We start from the raw sequence: 20,927 nt of genomic DNA, 5'->3' as shown, positions 1-20,927 counted from the left end.
TTTCATGAAATTCTGGGAAAACCCTGAAAAAGTCGATCAACGTCGTATTATAACGCTCACTGTTGATGGTAACGGCATTTTCTGCCTCGAAGATTTGACTCACCATTAAGCCAGAAATGGGCTTCACCTAAGAAGATGATTTTTCGATGAAAATCGTCGTTGGTTTCCATAATATCCAGCGCCCAATCGGCAAAGACACAGCGCTTCAAATGCTCTGTCGGCATCAGCTCTTGTATCAATACAATCTTATATGAATGAATGTTTCTCCTCGGGGAGAGACGCAACTGTGCAGAACAACGTTGAACCAACTAAATCGGATTGGATTAAACGGCAGCGATATTTCCTTCATTATGGGCTTTTCTTTGACGAGAAGGTGACACACTATCAGGCAGGTCTTACATGATGAAACGGCAAACTGAACAAACACGATATACCAAAATCACATGATCCTTATTGGGAGATGTACATATATATAAAGGGTATTATATATAACTTAATTTATATTATATAGTTGACCAACACCTTATTTTTGAAATGTTTGATTAGCTTCTCCGTCCAGTTATCTATCAATTTAGAGCCATCTTCGAATAGGTGATGTATTTTGTGAAAATATTTTTCAAATTTGCTGCAGTGAGTCGAAGACATCCGACCCGGTCACTATCAATTTCGATGATGAAGATTTGATGAAGTGGGAGGTCTCAAAAAATTTTCACATGAAAAAAAGCGATTATTCATCTCCAATGATGTCTCGTATTGAAAAAGTCTGGTGTGAGAAAAACTCTTTTAAAGTTTCGTGTAAAGTCTTTTGTTCGATAAGAACTGCCGAATCAGTTTGGAGGCCGGTCAGCAAATATCTATATCTCCGAAAATAATTAAAATTTTCAAAAATCTTCTCATAGACATATCCTTAAACTTTCAATATATGAACGTTATACGTTTTCTTCTACACTAGACTCTTAAAGAGAGAATTGTTTTTAGGTTTCATATACTGTAACTCGACAAATATGTTAACTCATTTTGTTCCACATTTTATTATCCTCAAAGGGTAAATATTAAGAAATAGTAACTGCGAACTTCATGTGAAAACATTCAGACCCAGTAATACCCTAAATAGAGTTTTCATCTTCTGAGGTTCGTCAGACGCTTGTTTTGGTGTATTCTAATTGATTAAACCTAATACTTGAATGTGAAAAAATCACAGAAAAGAGAGAGAGAGAGTAGCGTAGTTAATGTTCGCCAAGAAGTATTAAAGACGGTAAAACATAGCTGACGGTTAGAAGAAATCAGAGTTTGCAATATGGTAGAGTATTTTTTTTAAATAACGATTCTATCTACAAAAATGCCATATTTCTTCAGTTAAGAATGACTCACACCTGTTACGCATTTCGAATCAGTTCACAGTGAGAAAAAAACGACTAAATAACTTCATTGAAACAAATGAAAATTGTATACTTCAAGATATGTAAGGTCGTGTGTGACTTAAAAGATAACGGGTTCTTGGGTCTAAGGACATCTGAAGGCGTATAAATTCGGTTACAAAGCCGATGAGCCGAAGGTTATCTTGAAACATAAACAGGGTGAACTTAGCAAGGTACACCCAAATCATGATTATATTAACCTTAAGTTATCGAGTATTTTCGATTATTTGAATAAAACTTTTAACTTATTCGAAATCACTACATAAATTTTACCACTGAAGTGAGTTGTTGATACACTCTTAATTTATTTAAGACACTCCTTTCCAATTAACCAATGCTTACAAATGTTTATAATTTTATGCAAGCCGACGCGCTTGTTTAGAACTTTTTATAAAGACTTAAACACAAATTAAAAATATCTCCAAATAGAGCGCGAGAATTCCTTAAACACGCAGTGCCGCTTTTGAATAAGTCCGTTTAATTATATAGACTCCGAGTGAAGACAACGCATCCAACACCTTTTTGTGCAACAACAACATTCACACCGCATATAAAACGACTTTTCACCAAACTATGGCACATACAACTTAACTTGGTGAGGAGCAGTTGCGCTTGTAAGCGTAATGAAGTAATTGACATATGCATTAGATTGAAGTGACATGACAGACGGACAACCAGTATTTGTCAACGACTAGAAGAAATGTCATTTAAATGAAAACATAAACAGGCAACATAAACGTACATAAAAAGACACATAAACACACATGCATAAAAATATATCAAACGACAACAAACCGCTAAGTTTATGAAAGAGTATAAAATGCAAATACACATACAAATACAATGAGTTACAAGTAGTGTTGAAGAAGAAATATATATAAAAATGTATAAAAAAACAAATGGCTGTCAACTTGGATGAAAACATTTCATAGACTGATGTACTCCTACTTTACAGTTATATGCAATTTAATTGACATATACAAGTCCCATTCGATAAATATGTAGAAATTGCGTCAGAAAACACGATGCGGTCGATATCAACCATATTTGTAAAAGTGGCAATTCTTCCAGTTTATTTTGATTGCACCATGTGAACCGCGTGCCGCAACGAAAATTTCAACAGACATTGTCAAACCTCCGATTACACTTTTGACATGAAAGATTACCTCATAAAATTCAGCACTCGTTCGTTAGTTGAAGTAGTCAAGTCGCACATCACAATTGCTGAGTTGGGACAAACACGTTTTAAAAATGAAATTAGCTTTTTTAACGTGAACTACTTTCTAAACAAACTTAAGAAATGTCAAGAAGAAAAATAAAAATTTCATGGATGAAATTGCGTCTTTATGTTACTTGGACAAAAATTCCTGACCGAAACCCATGCACCTATTGTCTAGTCGAGAGGCCATGAGCCCCAATAAGTACATGACTTATATAGAATCTATCTTCTATAAGTGACGACCTCAATGAGCCAAAATCTAGTGAATGTTAACTTTTCGAATTTAAAACACAATTTGAGACAATATAGTCAACATGAACCGATTTGAGCCCCAAATAGATAGAAGTAGATTTAGGAAAGTACTGCGACCTAAGTCTCTGATAAATTCCAGGATCCTGCTGGGCGTTATTGAGGCAGTGTGATCCCTATTGAGATATATAGATTCAGAGACCTCGACCTGCATCTACAGACTGCAATCTAGAATCAGGTGATCAGAAGTTTTCCGCTCCATGTCGCAAAAGCGGCAGTTTCAGCCCAACACACACCAAATATCTCTTTATACATAACTCATTAAAGTATCCATCGATCTAAAATTTTATCTGACTACAAACTAATTTTAAGCCAAATATTTTTATGTAATGCTTTGGATGAACATTGCACTTCCAGTAAGTATTTTAATCAAATATGTTATGAAACTTCGACCAGATTTCACCCTCTGCCTAGTTGCTCCTTTTATGAGTTGCAGTAAATATTCTATTATCACTGATGATTGACTATCAAAAACCAATAATCTGTTGACATTTTCATTGAGCCTCGAAACTCCGGTCGAAGATATGTTTTTTGAGCGAGCGAAACTCAAGAAAAAATACTTCACCGTAGAAGTTTCATCATAAAAAAATTGATCAAAGCTTTCAATTAAGCATCATCATGATTTATGTCTTATTGGGGTTACTACTCGGATAACCAAACATGTTAAATTAATAACACATTTATTTTGGATATAATAGTTTTTACCATATTTTATAATTTGTACAAATAGTTTTTGTGTCCTGAAGGTTTGAGTGTGGAAAGGTAAGCAAAAGAAGATTTTTAAAATATCTTTTGCGTAAAGAATAAAAATTTGGTTTTTCAATCCTTCATTTGCTTGTAGAAAAAATTAAGATGGAACTTACATCTTTACATTAATACGGTTGCCCTGAGCTTTCATAGCATTTATGAATATTATGTATTTACTTGAGAAATCTGGCATAAAATTTATTTTCGATACCCTTAACGGTCTCAATCATCATATCTTCTTCTCCAAACACCAAAAAATTTATGCTTTAACATATTCACTGCATATGCATTTATTGAATGTGCCTCGTATTTGCACGAATAAATGAGTCAAGTTTACATTGGAATATCAATGAAGTGGCAGCTGCTGCGAGCGAACCGCAGACGCGAGATGACACCAAACAATGTAAAATCTTAATACAAAACGCATGCAATAAAATGCAATTCTATGGCCGCTATTACAGATATGCGGCTATGATAGCCTTCTTTTTCGCTGCCATTGGTTGTTGCTGTTCGTTGTTGTTGCCGTTTGGTTTTGATTGGTTTAGTTGGCTGTTGGCTGGACGTAAAGTTGGCTGGTGGCTAAGCTCACTAACGGCTTGTTGCTACTATGTATTGTTACTACTAATGGTGTTGTTGCATTTACTGTTGTTGTTGTTATGGCAATGTCAATTGCAATGCCGCCAACTGTCAGTGCCGCCACCGCTGACAAGTGAATCTGTTTAAATAAAAACGAAAGTTGTAGTGCGTTACGAGCACAGACCAACGGTCGGACGATCGGACGATCGGTTGCACAAAAGTACCGTGCCAACAACAATGAGCAAATGAAAAAAATGCAATTTGTGGACATGAAACAAACGAGAATGAAAGTTCGTAGATCGCACATCACAAAGTGACAGATGAAAGAAAGCACCAGCTGGACTGTTGCTACCAACCAAGACAAAAACAACGACAACAACAACAACAGAGAACACTGTGCATAACGCTTGTAGTAACTGACAAGGCAATAAACGCTCAAAAACGCGCCGCTTGGTTGTCATGTAACAAAGCAACAACGATAACAATATGAAGGCACTACAAACCCATAAAAGCGTAGTCAAGAAGCGACAACAGCGAACAGCAACAGCGGAAACATCAATTGTGTGATATATTTGTTTATGTGTGTGTTTATTTGGTCAGCAGCTGAAGTAATGGACACATCAATTAAAAGTATGGCAATGTACCTGAGACCCGTTGCTATTACTCCACAAACCATATTGACTTGACTCACTGCTAAGCGTCCACGCGCATTTGTCTGTCTGTCTGTCCGTCCGAATTCTTCAAACTAAAACAATATATATATTTAAGACTTCGTAATCTTTATCATCTCAATTGGGCCGATGACGGTTGTATTTGTCATTTTCTCTTTGTGAGCGGTTTCTTCTTATTTTGGTTGCACCAGTTCTTGCAGAAGCGACCGATAAGAACTTCAATTCCACCTTTCCTTGTATGAGCGGATTTCACCAATAAGAGGTTTCTAACATCCCTTTCTCACCTGTACATTTTGGAATGTAACGTGAAACTACTTGAAGATACTCAATAATGTTCAGTAAACCAGAGAACACTTAAATTCTGCTCTAACTATTTAACTGGTGTATTTAGGTATACATATATCGATCTCCTAAAGTGAATTTTCGTTCTAAAAGTTCCCCACATGGATATCTTGATCCCACTGTTTCGCGACAACATTTTACCATATTCTGATACTGTTATTACATAGGTTCCCCTCTACCTCCTGTTAACATGGCTCCATTTCACTTCTTTCATTATCATTTCAAACGAAAGCAACAATTGCCTACAATCTACCAACATACCCGTGTAACGAGATTTTAACAAGGAAGTTGGTTGAAGGCAGCAACTCTAACCGGCAGCATATGACTGCAACTTCATTTTATTCAGCTTTGGTACTCTGTTTCAGCTTTGGTACCCTCCAACAACATATGGAAATGTGGTGCGAATTTCTAGCGAAAGATGGACAATTTGTTTATGGAGACATGAACATCTATACAAATAAGATTATTTTTTCTACAACAATAGAACTCTTCTTCCAAGGGACCAAGTGTAAAACAACAAATCTTAGCTTCCATTCGTCCACTTGACTTTTCCAAACCTGAGTCATACATACGAATTAGATGCTATAACCAACATAACGGCAGGATTTTAGTTCCATGAGCTTTTTATCATAAGGTTTGTCGTAAGTTTTATATAGCGCCCTATTCCAATGTATAATTTCTTGAAGAATCTTTCTCTCTAACATCTCAGTTTCTGCACCTAACATTATACTGACCATAATGCGAACTTACAATATATTACCATTGCCATCGCATGACACTTCTTCCAAACACTTCTATATGACTGACGTACTCAGTCCAAATAGCACTCAGTGGTAATTTACCAGGAAACTTCGTGTATTAGTGCATATAGTCCAGGAAAACTACGGAATAAGTGTTCTATGAATCCAACAGTGAATAGTGAAATTAAGTTTTGCCTGAGCAGTCTCAATTAATCGAAAATGAACCTGAAAACCCCTTCTCTATAATATGAAGGAAGAAAGGCACATGCTCAGAGAATCACTTCAATCGAATAACAGACGCAATTTATTAAAAGCAATAGACAAATTATTAGTTTCCCAAAGTAAAGCTACAGATAATAGTTTTGGAGATCTAGTATCTTGCATTAAAATTGTACCAGCTTACAGATAAGTGATGCGTAAAATTTATTTCGTTCAAAAGTTATCGTCAAGTAAGAAGTCCATTGTTTTGGACATTTGAAGAATACCATTCATCTTCTGAAATTGCTGGCATCTCAACAACATAAATACAGGGGCCTCAATTATCGATTTGGGAACACTTCTCAAGTATTCTGAGGAATAATTTTCTTTATGTTTTAAAGAATGTAATTTCTAAAATCACTGCCTCAACGCAGCTGTCTGTGCAACAAGTAGCTGACGCTATTTTACAATCGTTTCCACATTAACCCGAATCCAATCGATTTTTGCACACACTTTTACCAACAAAATGTATAGCGCATGTCGATAAGCATTTAAAACTGAAATTAATGTTGAAAGAGGAAGAAGCGACAGCAATAACAACAACAACAACGCAAACTACTAAACGCATTTAATAATCGCAGATAAATTGGAAGAAACCTGTTGCGCAGACAAAACGGTTATCGCCAAAAGGCAAGCAAAGCCACCGACGCATTCATTACACACATACTCGCCCACAAACAAGGTTGGAGTATACTGCTGCGGTGGCAGTTACATGGCAGCACAGTTCAAATGCAGTTGTTCGCCTGGAAGTGGCTTGGAAGTGGCAAAGTGTAGTGGAGTGCATGTTTAAGACACGTTAAACAATGATTTAGAGCCAATAAATAAGTTTAAACATTTATTAACGATAATTAATGTTTCGGTAATTTGGCAGCAAACTTTGCTAAAGCATGCAGCATACACCGTTGCATTCACAATCATGTGATGGTTGCCACATCCGCGAAGCAGTGCGTGGCGTTCGCAGGTGAAAAGTGAAACTCCAATTATGTGCCACAATGGAGAGTACAACGTTTTGGTGTTGCCCACAAGTAAGGTGCTGTCTTAAATCTTTCAACGGCGACAGACGCCACCAACACCACGCTGTAGTCAAGGTGCCACGGAGTTACACGCGAACAGAGTTATACACATTTTGTTGGCTTGTACTGGCAATTGTAGTTCGCTTATCAGCATTACCGATTTACATACAAACACATTGACATATATATGTACATACGGTAAATTGGACTATTTCAGCCCAGAAAAGGTGCCACTCGAGCTTAAATGGTTAAGTTGGAGTATTGACACTTTGTGCAATAAACCGTTATTTTAAACAGCAACTTCGGGTTGAAAAAATATAGGGTGGTTTTTAGAGGTATACATATTTTATTTCTAATAAAACACAGAAGTGTTCAATATTTGGCTTTAATAGATCGCAAAATTAACCTCATTGTTGAAAATGATTTGATTTGGTTTAATTTTGCGAGTTCTAACAGATTTTTTTTAAACTCTTGCAACATGTTGCTACGAGTTCTTTTACAAACCAAGTACCAAATTAAACAACTAAAAAGTTTGATACATATATATATTAACAATAGATGATATAATAAACCATATTTTTAATAGATTCAATAGTTGACATCATTCCACCAATACTTAGAGACTGATAAATCGGATAAGCAGCTCGCATAATCAAGTAAGCAAAGAATATACTTGTAAATTGTTTATACCACTTTAAAAACATATCCACACTCTCTTCCAATGAATTAAACTGCCTAAATTTGTTTCTCTTACGCAACAACTTTAAGCTTTCCAATTCCGGAATTATCTAGATTTTGGTACACGATTCTATTTTTTCCTTACAGACTGGGTGTAAAACTACTTTAAGTCTCGTGGTTGCTGGTTACTCATATATATGACAAGTTTTGTGCGATCGAGCAATATATGATATTTTTATTGTGCTCAAATAGATTCGTGAATTTATGTTAATCTCTTTATTATAGTGATCACATAATATTTTTTATGGCCATGCGACATTAATGATTGCTAAATTGCTTAATGCTGATATGGTGCTGTTATTTCTTTGGTGTTTCTTACTTTAAATGGGTCAGTAAGAGGGATCATACTAAAATGATTTTCAAAGGATTTGCATTTCTAAGTAGATGGTACTTAGTGCTCAGAAGTTAAGTAGTTTAAAATAAAATTAGCAAGTTTATAAACACAAAAATATATTTGAAAAGAAACCCATATCACTTATCACATGAAATAGATTGCATTGGAACACACGCACACATGTATTGAGTGGCAAAATTAAAAAGAAAAAACGTTAACTTCGGTTGCACTGAAGCTTTAATACCTTTCACAAATACAAAGGTTTCTTACAAGAGCTTTATTTCGATCTAATTTGGTGAAGATACCTCGTCAAATAAAAAACTTTTCCATGCAAGCACTCCATTTCGATAGTTCAGTTAATCTCTATATCAGCTATAGTCATCCATTCTTTACAATTTCTTCGAAGATTGCACTATTGTCTTAAATAATAATCGATGCCAAATTTTGCGAAGATACCTCATCAAACGAAAGAGTTTTTCATACACTTGATTCCGATCGTTCAATTGGTATGGTAGCTATATGCAATAGTAATCTGATCTGAACAATTTCTTTGGAGATTACTTAGTTGCCTTAGGAAGTAATTTATGGAAAATTTCGAAATATATTACGTCAAATAAAAAAGTATCCCATAAAAGCGCTTCATTCCGATTATTCAGTTTGTATGGCAGCTTTATGCTAAAGTGGTCCGATGCTAGCCATTCCGACAAATGAGCAACTCATCATGCTGATCATTTATGTATATATATTATTGGATCCCCCCCGTTTCCGTCTGTGTGTTACAAGCCTCGTGGCAAGCTTAATATACCGTATTCAGGGTATAAAAACAACCTTATGTCGTGTGACAATACATACAAACATACACACATACATGTATATTTAATTAGATAAGTAAGATTTCTAAATAGTATATAAGGATAAGCCAATATATAATAAAATTAGAATAAAAATCTGTATTATTCCCCCGCCAACGGTAAGAATTCAAAGATTCTTCCTTTAGTTTAAACAGTCCCAATCCTTTGCAAAAACGACGTCGCGAAAGAGATGCTTGGCAGCGTAGCTGAGGACCTTACATCATTACTGGTGACGAGCGCTGGATTTATGAACATGACATCGATATTGTTCAACACTCTAAGGAATGGCGCTTCAAAAATGAGCCGAACCCGAAAAAACCAGGTCAAAGTCGGTCAAAAATTAAAGTGATGCTATTCCTTTGATTACCGTGTGATGGACTTTTTTTGTTTTTGAAACTAAAAAATACGCTTCGGGCAACGAGCTATCAATCCGTTAAAGCATTGAAGGTTCTGAAGACCCTCCCACTTGAGTATTTTGAAGCCGATAATAGAGAATTGTACTAAAATACGTGAAAATGTTGTTGTCGTTTTATCACTCCGGATTAAACGCATGGATTTCATGACCCCAGGTTATGTGCATGATGCTGTAATATCTGGGACAATGTGTGAATGTATATAATATTAAGTCAACTGAATAAATTTGAAACTCTTCCTATTGCTACCACTTCCTGGAGTATATTATTTATATTCGGTTGCATGCGAGTTAAGCTCTTACTTACTCACTTTTTGGATAGATACACATACATATGCTTCCAAAATTAACTTTTACATATGTACCATATATACGCATTTACATACACATAAACTTGCATCGGACAGCAACTGGTAGTTAGTAATTTCTTGAATGCAGTAAAAGTGAGGAATGTGAGCGATGGATTGCGAAAATTAGTATAACAAATCTGAGCTAGTGGGCAAAATACTTGGAAAAAGCACACAACAAACACCAAAAAGTAGTGATAAATAATGGAGATCGAAAGTGTCGAAGAAAATTGTCAGGCCAATCACTTCACAACTAAGGTATTCACCACACACACATACATACACATATATAAATATGCCAAAGTGTGTTCCTCAATAACACGCGACGATTTTCGTATTTCCATTAGAAAAACAGATAAAAATAAGTTAAAATAAAAATAAAGGTGAAGAAATAAAAAAAATCGTACCCACACTGAAACAGTGACCGCAACGCGATCGCGGACAACAAACACTTTCGCTGCATTTGCATTTGACTTTGGCGTCGTGTAATTGAGAAAAGTGAAAAATCGCCGAGAGCTATGTAGCACACAAGCGATTAATATGCAACACCAGCGACAATTGCTTGCAACAAGGACACACATACATGCGCACAAGCACGCTTACAGTGAAATAGGCGTTTTACACCTTCAAATAAGCCTAGGTATGGACACGTCTAAGTGTGTATGTGCAATTGATGCGCCTCGTCTAATGGCACTCGGTCAGTGGAGCAGTGTTGCTGTGCGCTGCCAAGCTGCAACAACTTCAGTAAATAATGATGTTGTCAAGGAAAATGGGCTTGTGATATTTTTTATGGGAAAAGTGTGGCGGAAAATGCCGATGAAGTCATGCAACTCTAAAAACTTAACAAGCTCCGAAATGGAACTGACTTCGAGCAATTCGCTTGAATTTGATGAAGAAAAATGTTGCTCAATTCATTATTTTTCGGTTTTAAATAGGTAATAATTTTGGACGAAACAAGGAGTATTTACTTTAGTTTTTGTCACTAAAACGCGTATTTCATTTTTGAATAGTGCAGATTTCAAACCTTCAAATTATACAGTTACTGACAATAACATAGTACCAAATACAGGTTGGTCGAAAAGTTTCTGCGTTCGAAATAAAAAATACAGTTTTTGGTACGAAATATATATCATTATTCAATATAATCTCCCCTAACATCAATATACTTATTCCAATGATCCTCCAACATTTGATGTCATTCCTATAATGACTTTCCGGAAGATCTGCAAAATACCCGTCTATGACTGTAATAGCTTCTTTATTCAACGAAAGACGCTTTCCATGAAGGAATTGCTTCGGGTTTCTAAAGAAAAATTGGTCGGTAGGAGCCAAATCTGGTAAATACGGCGGATGCTCAAGCAATTCGTACTTTAATTCCTTAAATTTTGTCATTGTCTTGATGAAAAATGATTTCTTGTGCTGCCAACCAGGTCTTTTCTCACGAAGTTTTTTATCCAGCTGATCCAAAAGGCTGCAATAATATTCAGAGTGATTTTTTTACTTTTATACCGATAATCAATCAACAAAATTCCTTTAGCGTCCCAAAAAACTGATGCCATAACCTTCTTTGCTGATCGTTGTGACTTCACCTGTTTTAAAGCTGAACAGCCAGCTTCAGTCCACTGTAAACGTTCTTGTTTCAATTAAGGATAATGGTGGTAGGTCCAAGTCTTATCCGTAGTTATAAAACTTGTTTTCGATCCATTTTTTGTTGAATTGTTAACGTGTGCGGCACTAATTTTCTTAACAGCTTTTTCATATGTAATTCTCCATGTAAAATATGAAGTACTCGTTCGTCTAATATGCCTATGGCATTATCACTTTCACGCTAAATCAATTTTAGATCTTTACTAACAATATTAAGCACTTGCTCAATGATTGCTTGTGTGGCTGCGGTTTGTGGTCGTCCTTCGCGTGGATCGATCGTCTCCAAGCCTAATACGACGAAAAAACGCCCAAAATTCAAATGACTTGTAACTTTGCATGTGTTCTCACAAGAAATGTACCAACTTGAGAAAAAAAAATTTGGTGCTCTTTCTTGGTGAGCAGTGCTCAATTTTCAGCAACCTGTAGATATTTCCGAAATATTCAACGAGCTTTATTATTTATCGTAGTCGATTTCTACAATATTTATCTTTTAAAACACCATGATGGTGTTACATTTACTGTTATATTTTTCTGTTATCCTTATGTTCAAATTAAACAAAAACGTGTGCTTTTGTTTCCGAGATAAAAAAATAGAATCATGGAATAAATGTATCAATTATAGGTGTTATTTAGTGGATCGTAAGTATATAATCTGTAGCTATCCAAAGAGAATTGCATACCGAAATTTCTTCGCGGGCTGTTGTGCGTCGGCTTGTAAAAAAGAATCTCTTCGGAAGATTCTACATAAAAATTCCAATAATGACAAAAATGAGCAGAGCAATCGGATTTCTTTTGCTTTAGTGCACATTAATTGGACCGGTGAAGACAATACAAAAAATGTGGAAAACGGTTGGCCTCAAGGCCTCCTTGCATACGCTAACGTTCAAATTTCGCTTTTTTCACTGCTTTTGAGCTCTTCTAAATTTTTCGTTTTCGATATCTAGCAAGTAAATCAACCGATTTCGACCCGGTTTGCGGCAAACGATGTGTTTCTTCAAGGTTTAGAACTGATTAGTTTTTGGTGTCGATCGGTCAAGTCGTTTGGTCAAAACGATTTTTCAAAATTTTTATTTTTGAGATTTCTCGAAATCTACTGGTCCGATTGGGTCCAAACTTACACGAAATTCAAGTGCATCCCTTTGGAATGCCGTTTAGTTTATTCAAATCGGTTGAGCAGTTTAATAGTTATAAGAGGGTCACATACATCCACACACACACACATACATCCACACATACATACAGACATACGGAAATCATCGTAGAAATGTTCGGGGAAGCTTCCTCGACCCTCAGAACGTCGAGATCTGTTGAGAACTCGATTTTTGCAAAATGGGGTGAAACCAATATCTTCCCGATTTTTAGAAAATTTTCCATTTTCTTAGCGGGAAGTTAAAAAGTGGAGTAAAGTCCTTGTGTGGATGAATCTAAATAAATATGGTAGGTTGCGATGGAAATATTTGGGTTCGATGTTCAAAGAATGCTGAAATGAATACTCGGTACACCACAAAAACTTTCAAGCACGGAGGTGGGAATATCATGATATGGGGATGTTTTTCGTGGTACGTGATGCATGGGAGATTGTAAAGTCAAAGTTGGAACTCATTGAACCACGAAGTAGGGAGGACCTATAGGAAAACTCCAAGAGGTTTGGTATTCAATACCGAATTCAGTCTGTAAAGCTCTAGTGAAATCTATGCCGGAAAGGTGCACTGCCTTACTAGCAAATAAAGGTTTTGCAACAAAATTACTTATTTGCAACTTAAAGTAAGTTCCTGACAGTTCCTTTAAATGTTATCTGCTGATAATAATTAAATTTATTTTAAGTTATATTTGCTTTTGAAATGTTTAAAATAAGTTTTATTACTTAAAATAATTGTTTCCTCCTAAGAACTGTTGTAACACTTTTTTTTTGTTATATGGAAGTAAAAAAAATTACGATATGAATTAATAAAATTAATCTCAACTCTTAACAAAGTTAGATTTTCAAAGAAAATGACTAAAGCTTGAATAAGCCTAATATATTTATATACGTGCTTTAAAATCCAAACCGGTATCGCAATATTCCCACAATATTCACAATTACATATCATAAAGCTTTGAAGAACTGTAGAATGTATTTACATACATAACTATAAATTGGATGTGGAATTTGTTAATACAGTAAACTAAATGTATCTTAATAAAAAGTTCGGCCGAGCTTCTGTTCAAGTTGTCATCGTAGAAGCTAGTTATATCCGCTGGCTGTTGAATATTTTTAATAAACTGAGCGATGCAAGAACACCATTGAGCTTTCGCATTTCCTGACGAAATCAAGACGAGATAGATCGTCATTCGAAAAAACTTTTTTTTATAATATTAACCTGAGTTGAGATTAAAATCCACAATCCACGCAATGGTAGTATCGTACTTAGATCGTACTGTTACGTAGGACCGAAGCAAGATTACAGTCTAAACAGTGTGCCAGAATTGACAGAAATTTCATAAGACCGATCCACTTCTAAATTTTCTAAGCATTTTAAACATTTTGGCTCAATATCATGTTAATGGGTCTACGCTAATTGAATCCCCACAAATCAAATAATGGCTACCGTCCATCCAATTAAAATTAATTAGAGAGACAAAACGTGGTTTGGAATTGTATATGTCAAAAAATTGATTACTATCATTTGAGTCCGAAAACGTCTAAATGAATTTAGTGAAGTTTGCGAAATCTAACGAATTCACCCCAATGAATTGAAATATATACATTTTCCAATGCCAACACTAAGAAGACTATGAAGCGCAATTGCAATATAAAGAGTTGCAAACTTTTTATCTATCAATAACTGCCTAACAGCCCACTGTTCCTGACTCAGATGTGTTCTAAGTCAAAGTATATAACCTCAGAAACTTGCATTCAAGCAATAACTTTCGCACGAACCGGTCAAACTGACGCTGAAATACTACAAATAAAATTATGTGGCCGGGAAGAATTTATAAAGATCAACTTTTCTACGCTACTACATTGCTTGCGATAAATAGTAATACATATTCATTTTACATTACTAACATAATTATAATCGAACGCTGCTCTTTCTCGAGTTTTTTACTACCAATCAGCTGATGCCTGCTATCAGGAACAATATTGCCTAACGCCACTCAACTACAGCGGACGCTATGTGGAAGATGAGATTTATGGATACATGTCCGATGAGGCCAAAACGCTTTGCGATGGTTTTTGTCATCATAACAGTTCATTGCGATTGCGTTGTTGTGGATACGATGCTACAGTCAAATTGGAAAGAATATCGGAACAAGGTATCGAGCGATTTTCTATAACTACATTAAAAAGAGAGGAATGATAATATCAAAGAACTGTTAAATTTTTTTTTATATCTTTCAGTATGCACATACAATCATTTATTACGACGTTTTATCATACATGGCATACTAGTCAAAGACAACGAATTTCCTTTTATGGTAGGTATGAGACTAGTATGTGCGGAAGGAGTAATAAAGTGGTGATCATGCGAGATCATATCTTTGGAGCATTTTTTTAAAGTTTTACAACATTTTTTTTTCCAGGCTGCTTTGGGTTGGCGCGTTAAGAACGAAACTACTGGAAGAACGACTATAGTTTACAAATGTGGGGGCACTATATACGATCGCGGTTATGTAATCACTGCTGCGCATTGTCTCTATCATTCGAGGTACGAAAATTATGAAAGAAAAACGAGCTTTTTATTTACTATTAAATTAAATATTAGTGATCTACCTGTGGTAGTACGTCCCGGTGGCTTCGCTTTGAATGATACTGAGGCTTGGGACTTGGAAATCGAAGAAGTTATAGAGCATCCCAATTATGATTATCCAAATGTATACAATGACATTGCAATTATTCGCCTAAGGACACTGTTTAAGTAAGATAATGCTTTTTTTTAACAATTTATTGAATAGATAAAAATTTTATTGGAAGTGGAAACCCGTTTCATGATGAGCCGGCATGTCTTTGGGGTGATCCGGGCTCCGCACATAATGTTACAGCCATGGGCTACGGGAACACTCAATTTGGTGGGTATTAAAAATTTCTATTAGTGGTACCTTTTCACCCTTTATATTAACCGTAAGCAGCTGGCGTATCCTCTCCCTTATTGATGAAAACAAATTTATCAACAATTGAGAACAGCGAGTGCCAATTACACTATGAGCCAGACAGCGGTGTGCTGAGTGATGGAATTATATCGACGCAGATATGCGCGAAGGATCATGAGAAATTGCGTGACACATGTCAGGTGGGATTACAAATTATTATTCTTTATTTGAAATTAAATTTATTTAATTTTCATTACTGCAACAGGGTGACTCAGGTGGACCAATTATTAAATTTAGCAAACAGACAGATCTTAATCCCATGTCTTATGTTGTTGGCATCACTTCCTTTGGCATCGGTTGTGGCACCGGCATGCCTGGTGTTTATACGCGTATTTCTAAATATATTGATTGGATTGAAAATGTTACCTATCGAACTGTGCCAATATGAAAAAGGCATAATATAATAAAGAAATTCAAGCAGGTAAAACGGAGTTAAAAAATAACCTTAAGAGGGAAATGGATTGAAATCACTTTCCCAATTTTGTATATCATAATTTTTCTACTTACATTTGATTGAAAATATATTGTGATATATACAAGTATGAGCACAAGCTACAGAAATTTTGGCAATAAATTTTGTTTTATGGATCATATGGAAACGTTTTTCAAAATTGACTACATTGGCAACACAAACGGAGGTTATTAATGTTTCTGGAATAAATATTGTTGTGGCTTGGTTATTTAGCATTGGCAATGATTTGAATACTTCATATCATTCATAGTCTAAAAATACAATTTTCAGCATATTCTTGAGAATTCATTAGTTCCTTTCTAAACTCAAATGAATTTAGTTCTTAACTGCAATTTTTTCAAAAACATCAACAAAACCAACTACCTTTTAAAGACCATATCGACATACGTATAAATAATTATAGTTGTTTTATTTTTCATAATTTAAAAAAAAATCTACAAGCAAATTTTTTGAAATCAATTGTTTTTATTATAATTGTCCAAATAAACATAAAATTTCAGACAATTGTGCAAAAATGCCGTATTGGATTAATTATTTTGAATAGGATGTTTGAACAGGATAATGATTTACCACAAATTGAATTAATAATTTTTAATGTCCTCCACAAACATAGAAATGTAGTTACAATAATGTGATTTTATAAAAAGTAGTAAGGAGTAGTTGCCGCGATTATACCGGCAAATAGGAGCAGATTTTCGAAGTCGAATGTGCTTTAATCTAACATTTTATACGGTGCCTTGTAAACGTGGCATATTTGATGAAAAGAAATGAAATTATATATATATATTTTAAATATCCTGGTTTAAAATATGTAAAAACTACTAGTTCTTCAAGTAGAAATCATTTCATAAATAAAATTAGATATTTTTCATTTAAAAAGCTTCTCGCGCGTTTTCCATTACCTTTACATATTTACATCAACAGCCTGAAATCTTTACTCGTATACCTTGGAAACTAACAACAAATTTTCACACAGTGTATAGAGAAACAAATAATTCTTACGAAAAACAACACACAAAAATTTCAATAAAAAAAAAATAATAATTAAGATAATTATGAATGCATTTCTTTCGTATGAAACCTGTTAGCAAACTGTTCTCAAGCGTTTTCGAAGCTTAAAGGCGTTACTCACTTGTTTTTAGCTGTACATTTTTTAACAGCAATTGTTTCCGATTAGTAGCTTAATGTTTGCCAGCAGCATTAAATTCTCACATTCAAGTTTTGTTTTCACTCGCAGTCAGTCAGTTGGAGAAGATGCTGCGCTTGGGCAATTATTCAAAAGCTATAATTTTTGGCATTATTAATTTGTTAATATTGGGTAAATGGATTATTTTTCATATTTATATAAAACAAAATAAATATATAAGTTTAATAATATAAAGTAACTAGCGTATTTATTAAAAGACTTTTCCAATTTTTTAATAATTTTATCTACAGTTATTCACTTTCTTTTGACAGCCGACGCATGCTATAATAGTCAAGAATGTTACACACCGAAAAACTTTAAAGGATATTATTACACACCTGAGGGATTTCAAACCCTTACTGATAGTCAGAAAAACAATTGTGAGGGTAATTGTGTTGATAATAATGTGACGCTGATTTGTTGCACATTCAATACTCGACCCCAACAATATCGCTTACTATATCAATGTATGTATATATGTATGTTTTGCATATCATATTTTTTAATTTATTTATTACCATCTGATCAAATATAACCCGGATTGGTACATATAAACTGCTTCCACGAACTTTTTTAATGTTCGTGTGAAGTTTGATATTCACCGCTGTTAGTTTACGACGCGAAAAATTTGTCAGGCAAGTTTTACCGTGAAATCAAATTGAATTGTGTGTTTTCAATGGAATCACGGCTACGGAATTCTTTGAAATGTTGCAGAAGTGTTATCGGCAGTCTTCTTCATCACAAACACAAATATTTGAGTGACGCAAAGCATTCAATGAATGTCGTAAAGTCATCGAAAATTTGTCTCAGCGAGTTGTCCCTTCACCTCTCTTAATAACGAAAAACTCACGAAAGTGTAAAAGAAATAGTTCTTGAAAATTATCGTGCTGGCAACAGAGAAATAGCAGAGGGTCTCAACTTCTCTAATGGATCGACTCTACACATATTGGTTAATGTTTTGGGTATAAAGTGTGTCAATGCTGCACTCAAACCAAAAGACCTGAATCTTTTGCAAAAACGACGTCGACGAGAGATCGCAAAAGAGACAAGTTGGTGACCATCAATCACAGCATTACTGGTGATGAGTAGTAAATCTATGAATTCCAACACTCTAGCGAATAGCGCCCCAAAAATTAGCCGACACCGAAAAAACCACGTGGGTGGAAAATTATATTAAGCGCTGGCATGCTTGTATTAGCTCAAGAACCAATTGTAAAGGCAATAATGAAGGTTTCTATTAACATGTGTCAGTCCGGGTCAAATTTGATCGGGTGGTATATATTTTATAAAGAATACAAATAACTATCGAAATATATTAATATTGATTTGCGGAATTTCGAAAAATTATTTCTTAGATGTTTGCCACATAATTAAAAAATTTAATAAATCAAACTAAGTTGACTAAAATATCACGGAAATTTTAAAAATATTTGGTCTATAAGAGTACTTGATTCTTTTAAATTATTTTATTGAATTACAGAGTTAATATATGTTTGAAATTTCTATGAATTGAAATAGTAATTTAATAATCAAACCAACAGCATGCATAGACGCTCATTTACCGTATGGATTGGTTACATTTGGTGTAGTGGCTAAACCAAATGAGTTTCCATTTATGGTAAGCTCGATTTTAAAACATTCATTTGTAAATATTTTATCAAAATTTTGTTTCCTTAAATGAGAGGCTGCCTTGGGTTGGCGTATCACCAAAGAGGATGGTACAGAGAGCATAGCTTATAGGTGTGGTGCAACTTTGATCGGCAGGAGACACTTGCTAACAGCGGCCCACTGTTTCTATCACTCTAGGTAGACTGTAGAAATTTTATTTTTTCAATTTTCTTTTAACTTCCTTTTCTAATTACTTCTCAGTGATCTGCCAGTTGTGGTGCGTCCAGGTGGTTTCGACCTTAATAGCACCACAGCGATTGATTATGATATCGACCAGATTATTGAACATCCCAACTACATATATCCTGGTCTATATAATGACATAGCAATTGTTCGTATGGCGAAAGTATTTCTGTGAGTGCATTTATAGACATTTTGAAGAATATTGACTACAGAGATTACTGAATTGCAGTAGCTACACGTCGATTGTTGCTAGAGCGTGTGTATGGTATAAGCCACTGGCTGAGCAGGAAGTCACTGCCATAGGCTATGGCAATACGCAGTTTGGTAAGGAACGGGGAAAGTGGCCAAGTTTTTATTCAATTTAATATTTTTGCATCTTCCAGCTGGTACCTCATCACCACTCTTAATGAAAACTAGTTTATCGACCATATCCAATGAGGAGTGTAATCAACATTATGAACAAGATGATGAAGTGCTCAGCTCGGGTGTAGTCTCTACACAATTATGCGCAAAAGATTATGAAAAGCTGCGTGATACTTGTCAGGTAATATAAAAATCAACTGTTTCTAATATATTGTATATAAAGTATCACATGCCACCATTTTCCGTTAATTATATTTACAAAAACTCATTTTCCAGGGTGATTCTGGTGGTCCTTTGATTGTGTATGAAAAAATCGACGGTTACATTCGTATGGCTTATATTGTGGGTATTACGTCGTTTGGTATTGGCTGCGGCACAGGTACCCCGGGCATTTATACACGTATTTCTGAATATTTTGATTGGATTGAGGAAACAATTTATAACTAAACAAACATTTAGGTAGAAATATATGCATTGACAAAAATGATTTTTTATCTAATATTAATTAATTTTATATATTAGAGTAAGAGAGCAGAGGACACCGCTGAAATTAATATCAAATCTTTAGGACAACCCTAATGATTAATATTTTTACGGCTTTAAAAAATCCGGCGGCAACTGACATATGTTTTTACAAAATTTATTGTTTACACTCATAAATGAGCTACACTAAGAAAAACTTTTTATTAAATGGAACAAACCTTAACTCGAGAATCCTTTGAATGAAAAAGTTTTAGTTAAAAAGCAAAATAGTCATAATAGGTTTGTATCTTAACTGCGAACTATTACTAGCTAGAAAAGTTTTTGCTGGGAAAGCGTTTCTTAACCCAAAAAACTAACAGAAGAGGGGACAAGTTGAGAGCGTAAAAAGCTGAGAGAAAGCTAAGCAGAAAATATCTACTTCCATATGCAGAGGCAGCTGTTAAAGCACATGTGATCAAGCGATATTTGACGCATTTGCTTTGATTTTGTTTATTTTGAATTGTGAAAATAAAAATTCTATTGATTGATTTTCAAGAGTTCATATGAAGTGATTGTAAAAATAAACATTTTGATATTTTCTTGCTAGTTTCTGTTAGTTTTCCGTTTCTTTACTTTTTCGTTATTTCGATCTTTGTAACTGCCAATTTTCTTCTTCTTGATAGTTAGCAGCTACTAGCAGTTAAGATCCAAGTATAAAGCTAATGAAATAATCTTCAATAGTAATGATATACTTATACTTAAACTAAGCTTACCTGCTATAGCATAGTGCACAGTAGATCGATGAACAATGCAACAACAACTTCAAAAAAAGAAGTGTAA

General features: G+C 34.8%; 2 protein-coding genes across 5 annotated transcripts in view; both read left to right on the top strand.

Annotated features, from left to right (window-relative positions):
- LOC118682016 (serine protease snake-like) overlaps positions 1–20,339 on the top strand; it is a 255,238-nt gene extending 234,899 nt beyond the window's left edge. The window contains exons 1-9 of one of the 4 annotated variants that reach the window (XM_070111623.1): positions 17,448–17,543; positions 17,663–17,878; positions 18,953–19,029; positions 19,096–19,217; positions 19,281–19,433; positions 19,492–19,586; positions 19,646–19,806; positions 19,902–20,084; positions 20,148–20,339. In XM_070111623.1, coding sequence (XP_069967724.1) covers positions 17,480–17,543; positions 17,663–17,878; positions 18,953–19,029; positions 19,096–19,217; positions 19,281–19,433; positions 19,492–19,586; positions 19,646–19,806; positions 19,902–20,072 — 1,059 coding nt within the window. In that variant the 5' untranslated portion in view covers positions 17,448–17,479 and the 3' untranslated portion in view covers positions 20,073–20,084; positions 20,148–20,339. Of the gene's footprint in view, positions 1–17,441; positions 17,544–17,662; positions 17,879–18,952; positions 19,030–19,095; positions 19,218–19,280; positions 19,434–19,491; positions 19,587–19,645; positions 19,807–19,901; positions 20,100–20,147 lie in introns of those variants that run through there. The other 3 variants (XM_070111625.1, XM_070111624.1, XM_070111622.1) reach the window with 3 other exon arrangements.
- LOC138857663 (trypsin-1-like) lies at positions 14,278–16,558 on the top strand. The gene is made up of 8 exons (XM_070111130.1): positions 14,278–14,642; positions 14,704–14,919; positions 15,005–15,081; positions 15,187–15,311; positions 15,369–15,521; positions 15,578–15,672; positions 15,733–15,893; positions 15,959–16,558. Exons 1-8 carry the CDS (start codon positions 14,579–14,581, stop codon positions 16,139–16,141), a joined length of 1,074 nt encoding a protein of 357 aa, XP_069967231.1. The 5' UTR covers positions 14,278–14,578; the 3' UTR covers positions 16,142–16,558.
- Positions 20,340–20,927: the final 588 nt, after the last annotated feature.

The sequence above is a fragment of the Bactrocera oleae genome, chromosome 6, assembly GCF_042242935.1.
Source record: "Bactrocera oleae isolate idBacOlea1 chromosome 6, idBacOlea1, whole genome shotgun sequence".
Taxonomy (NCBI): domain Eukaryota; kingdom Metazoa; phylum Arthropoda; class Insecta; order Diptera; family Tephritidae; genus Bactrocera; species Bactrocera oleae.
Note: the sequence above shows the minus strand (reverse complement) of the source record. Positions and strands in the feature narration are given on the sequence as shown.

Bases quoted from the DNA above. Each gene is read 5' to 3' on its own strand.
- LOC138857663 (XM_070111130.1), top strand. From the start codon at position 14,579: ATGTGGCCGGGAAGAATTTATAAAGATCAACTTTTCTACGCTACTACA. The intron at 14,920-15,004 runs GTATCGAGCGAT...TATATCTTTCAG, and splicing joins GGAAAGAATATCGGAACAAG to TATGCACATACAATCATTTA. The intron at 15,522-15,577 runs GTAAGATAATGC...TTTTATTGGAAG, and splicing joins CGCCTAAGGACACTGTTTAA to TGGAAACCCGTTTCATGATG.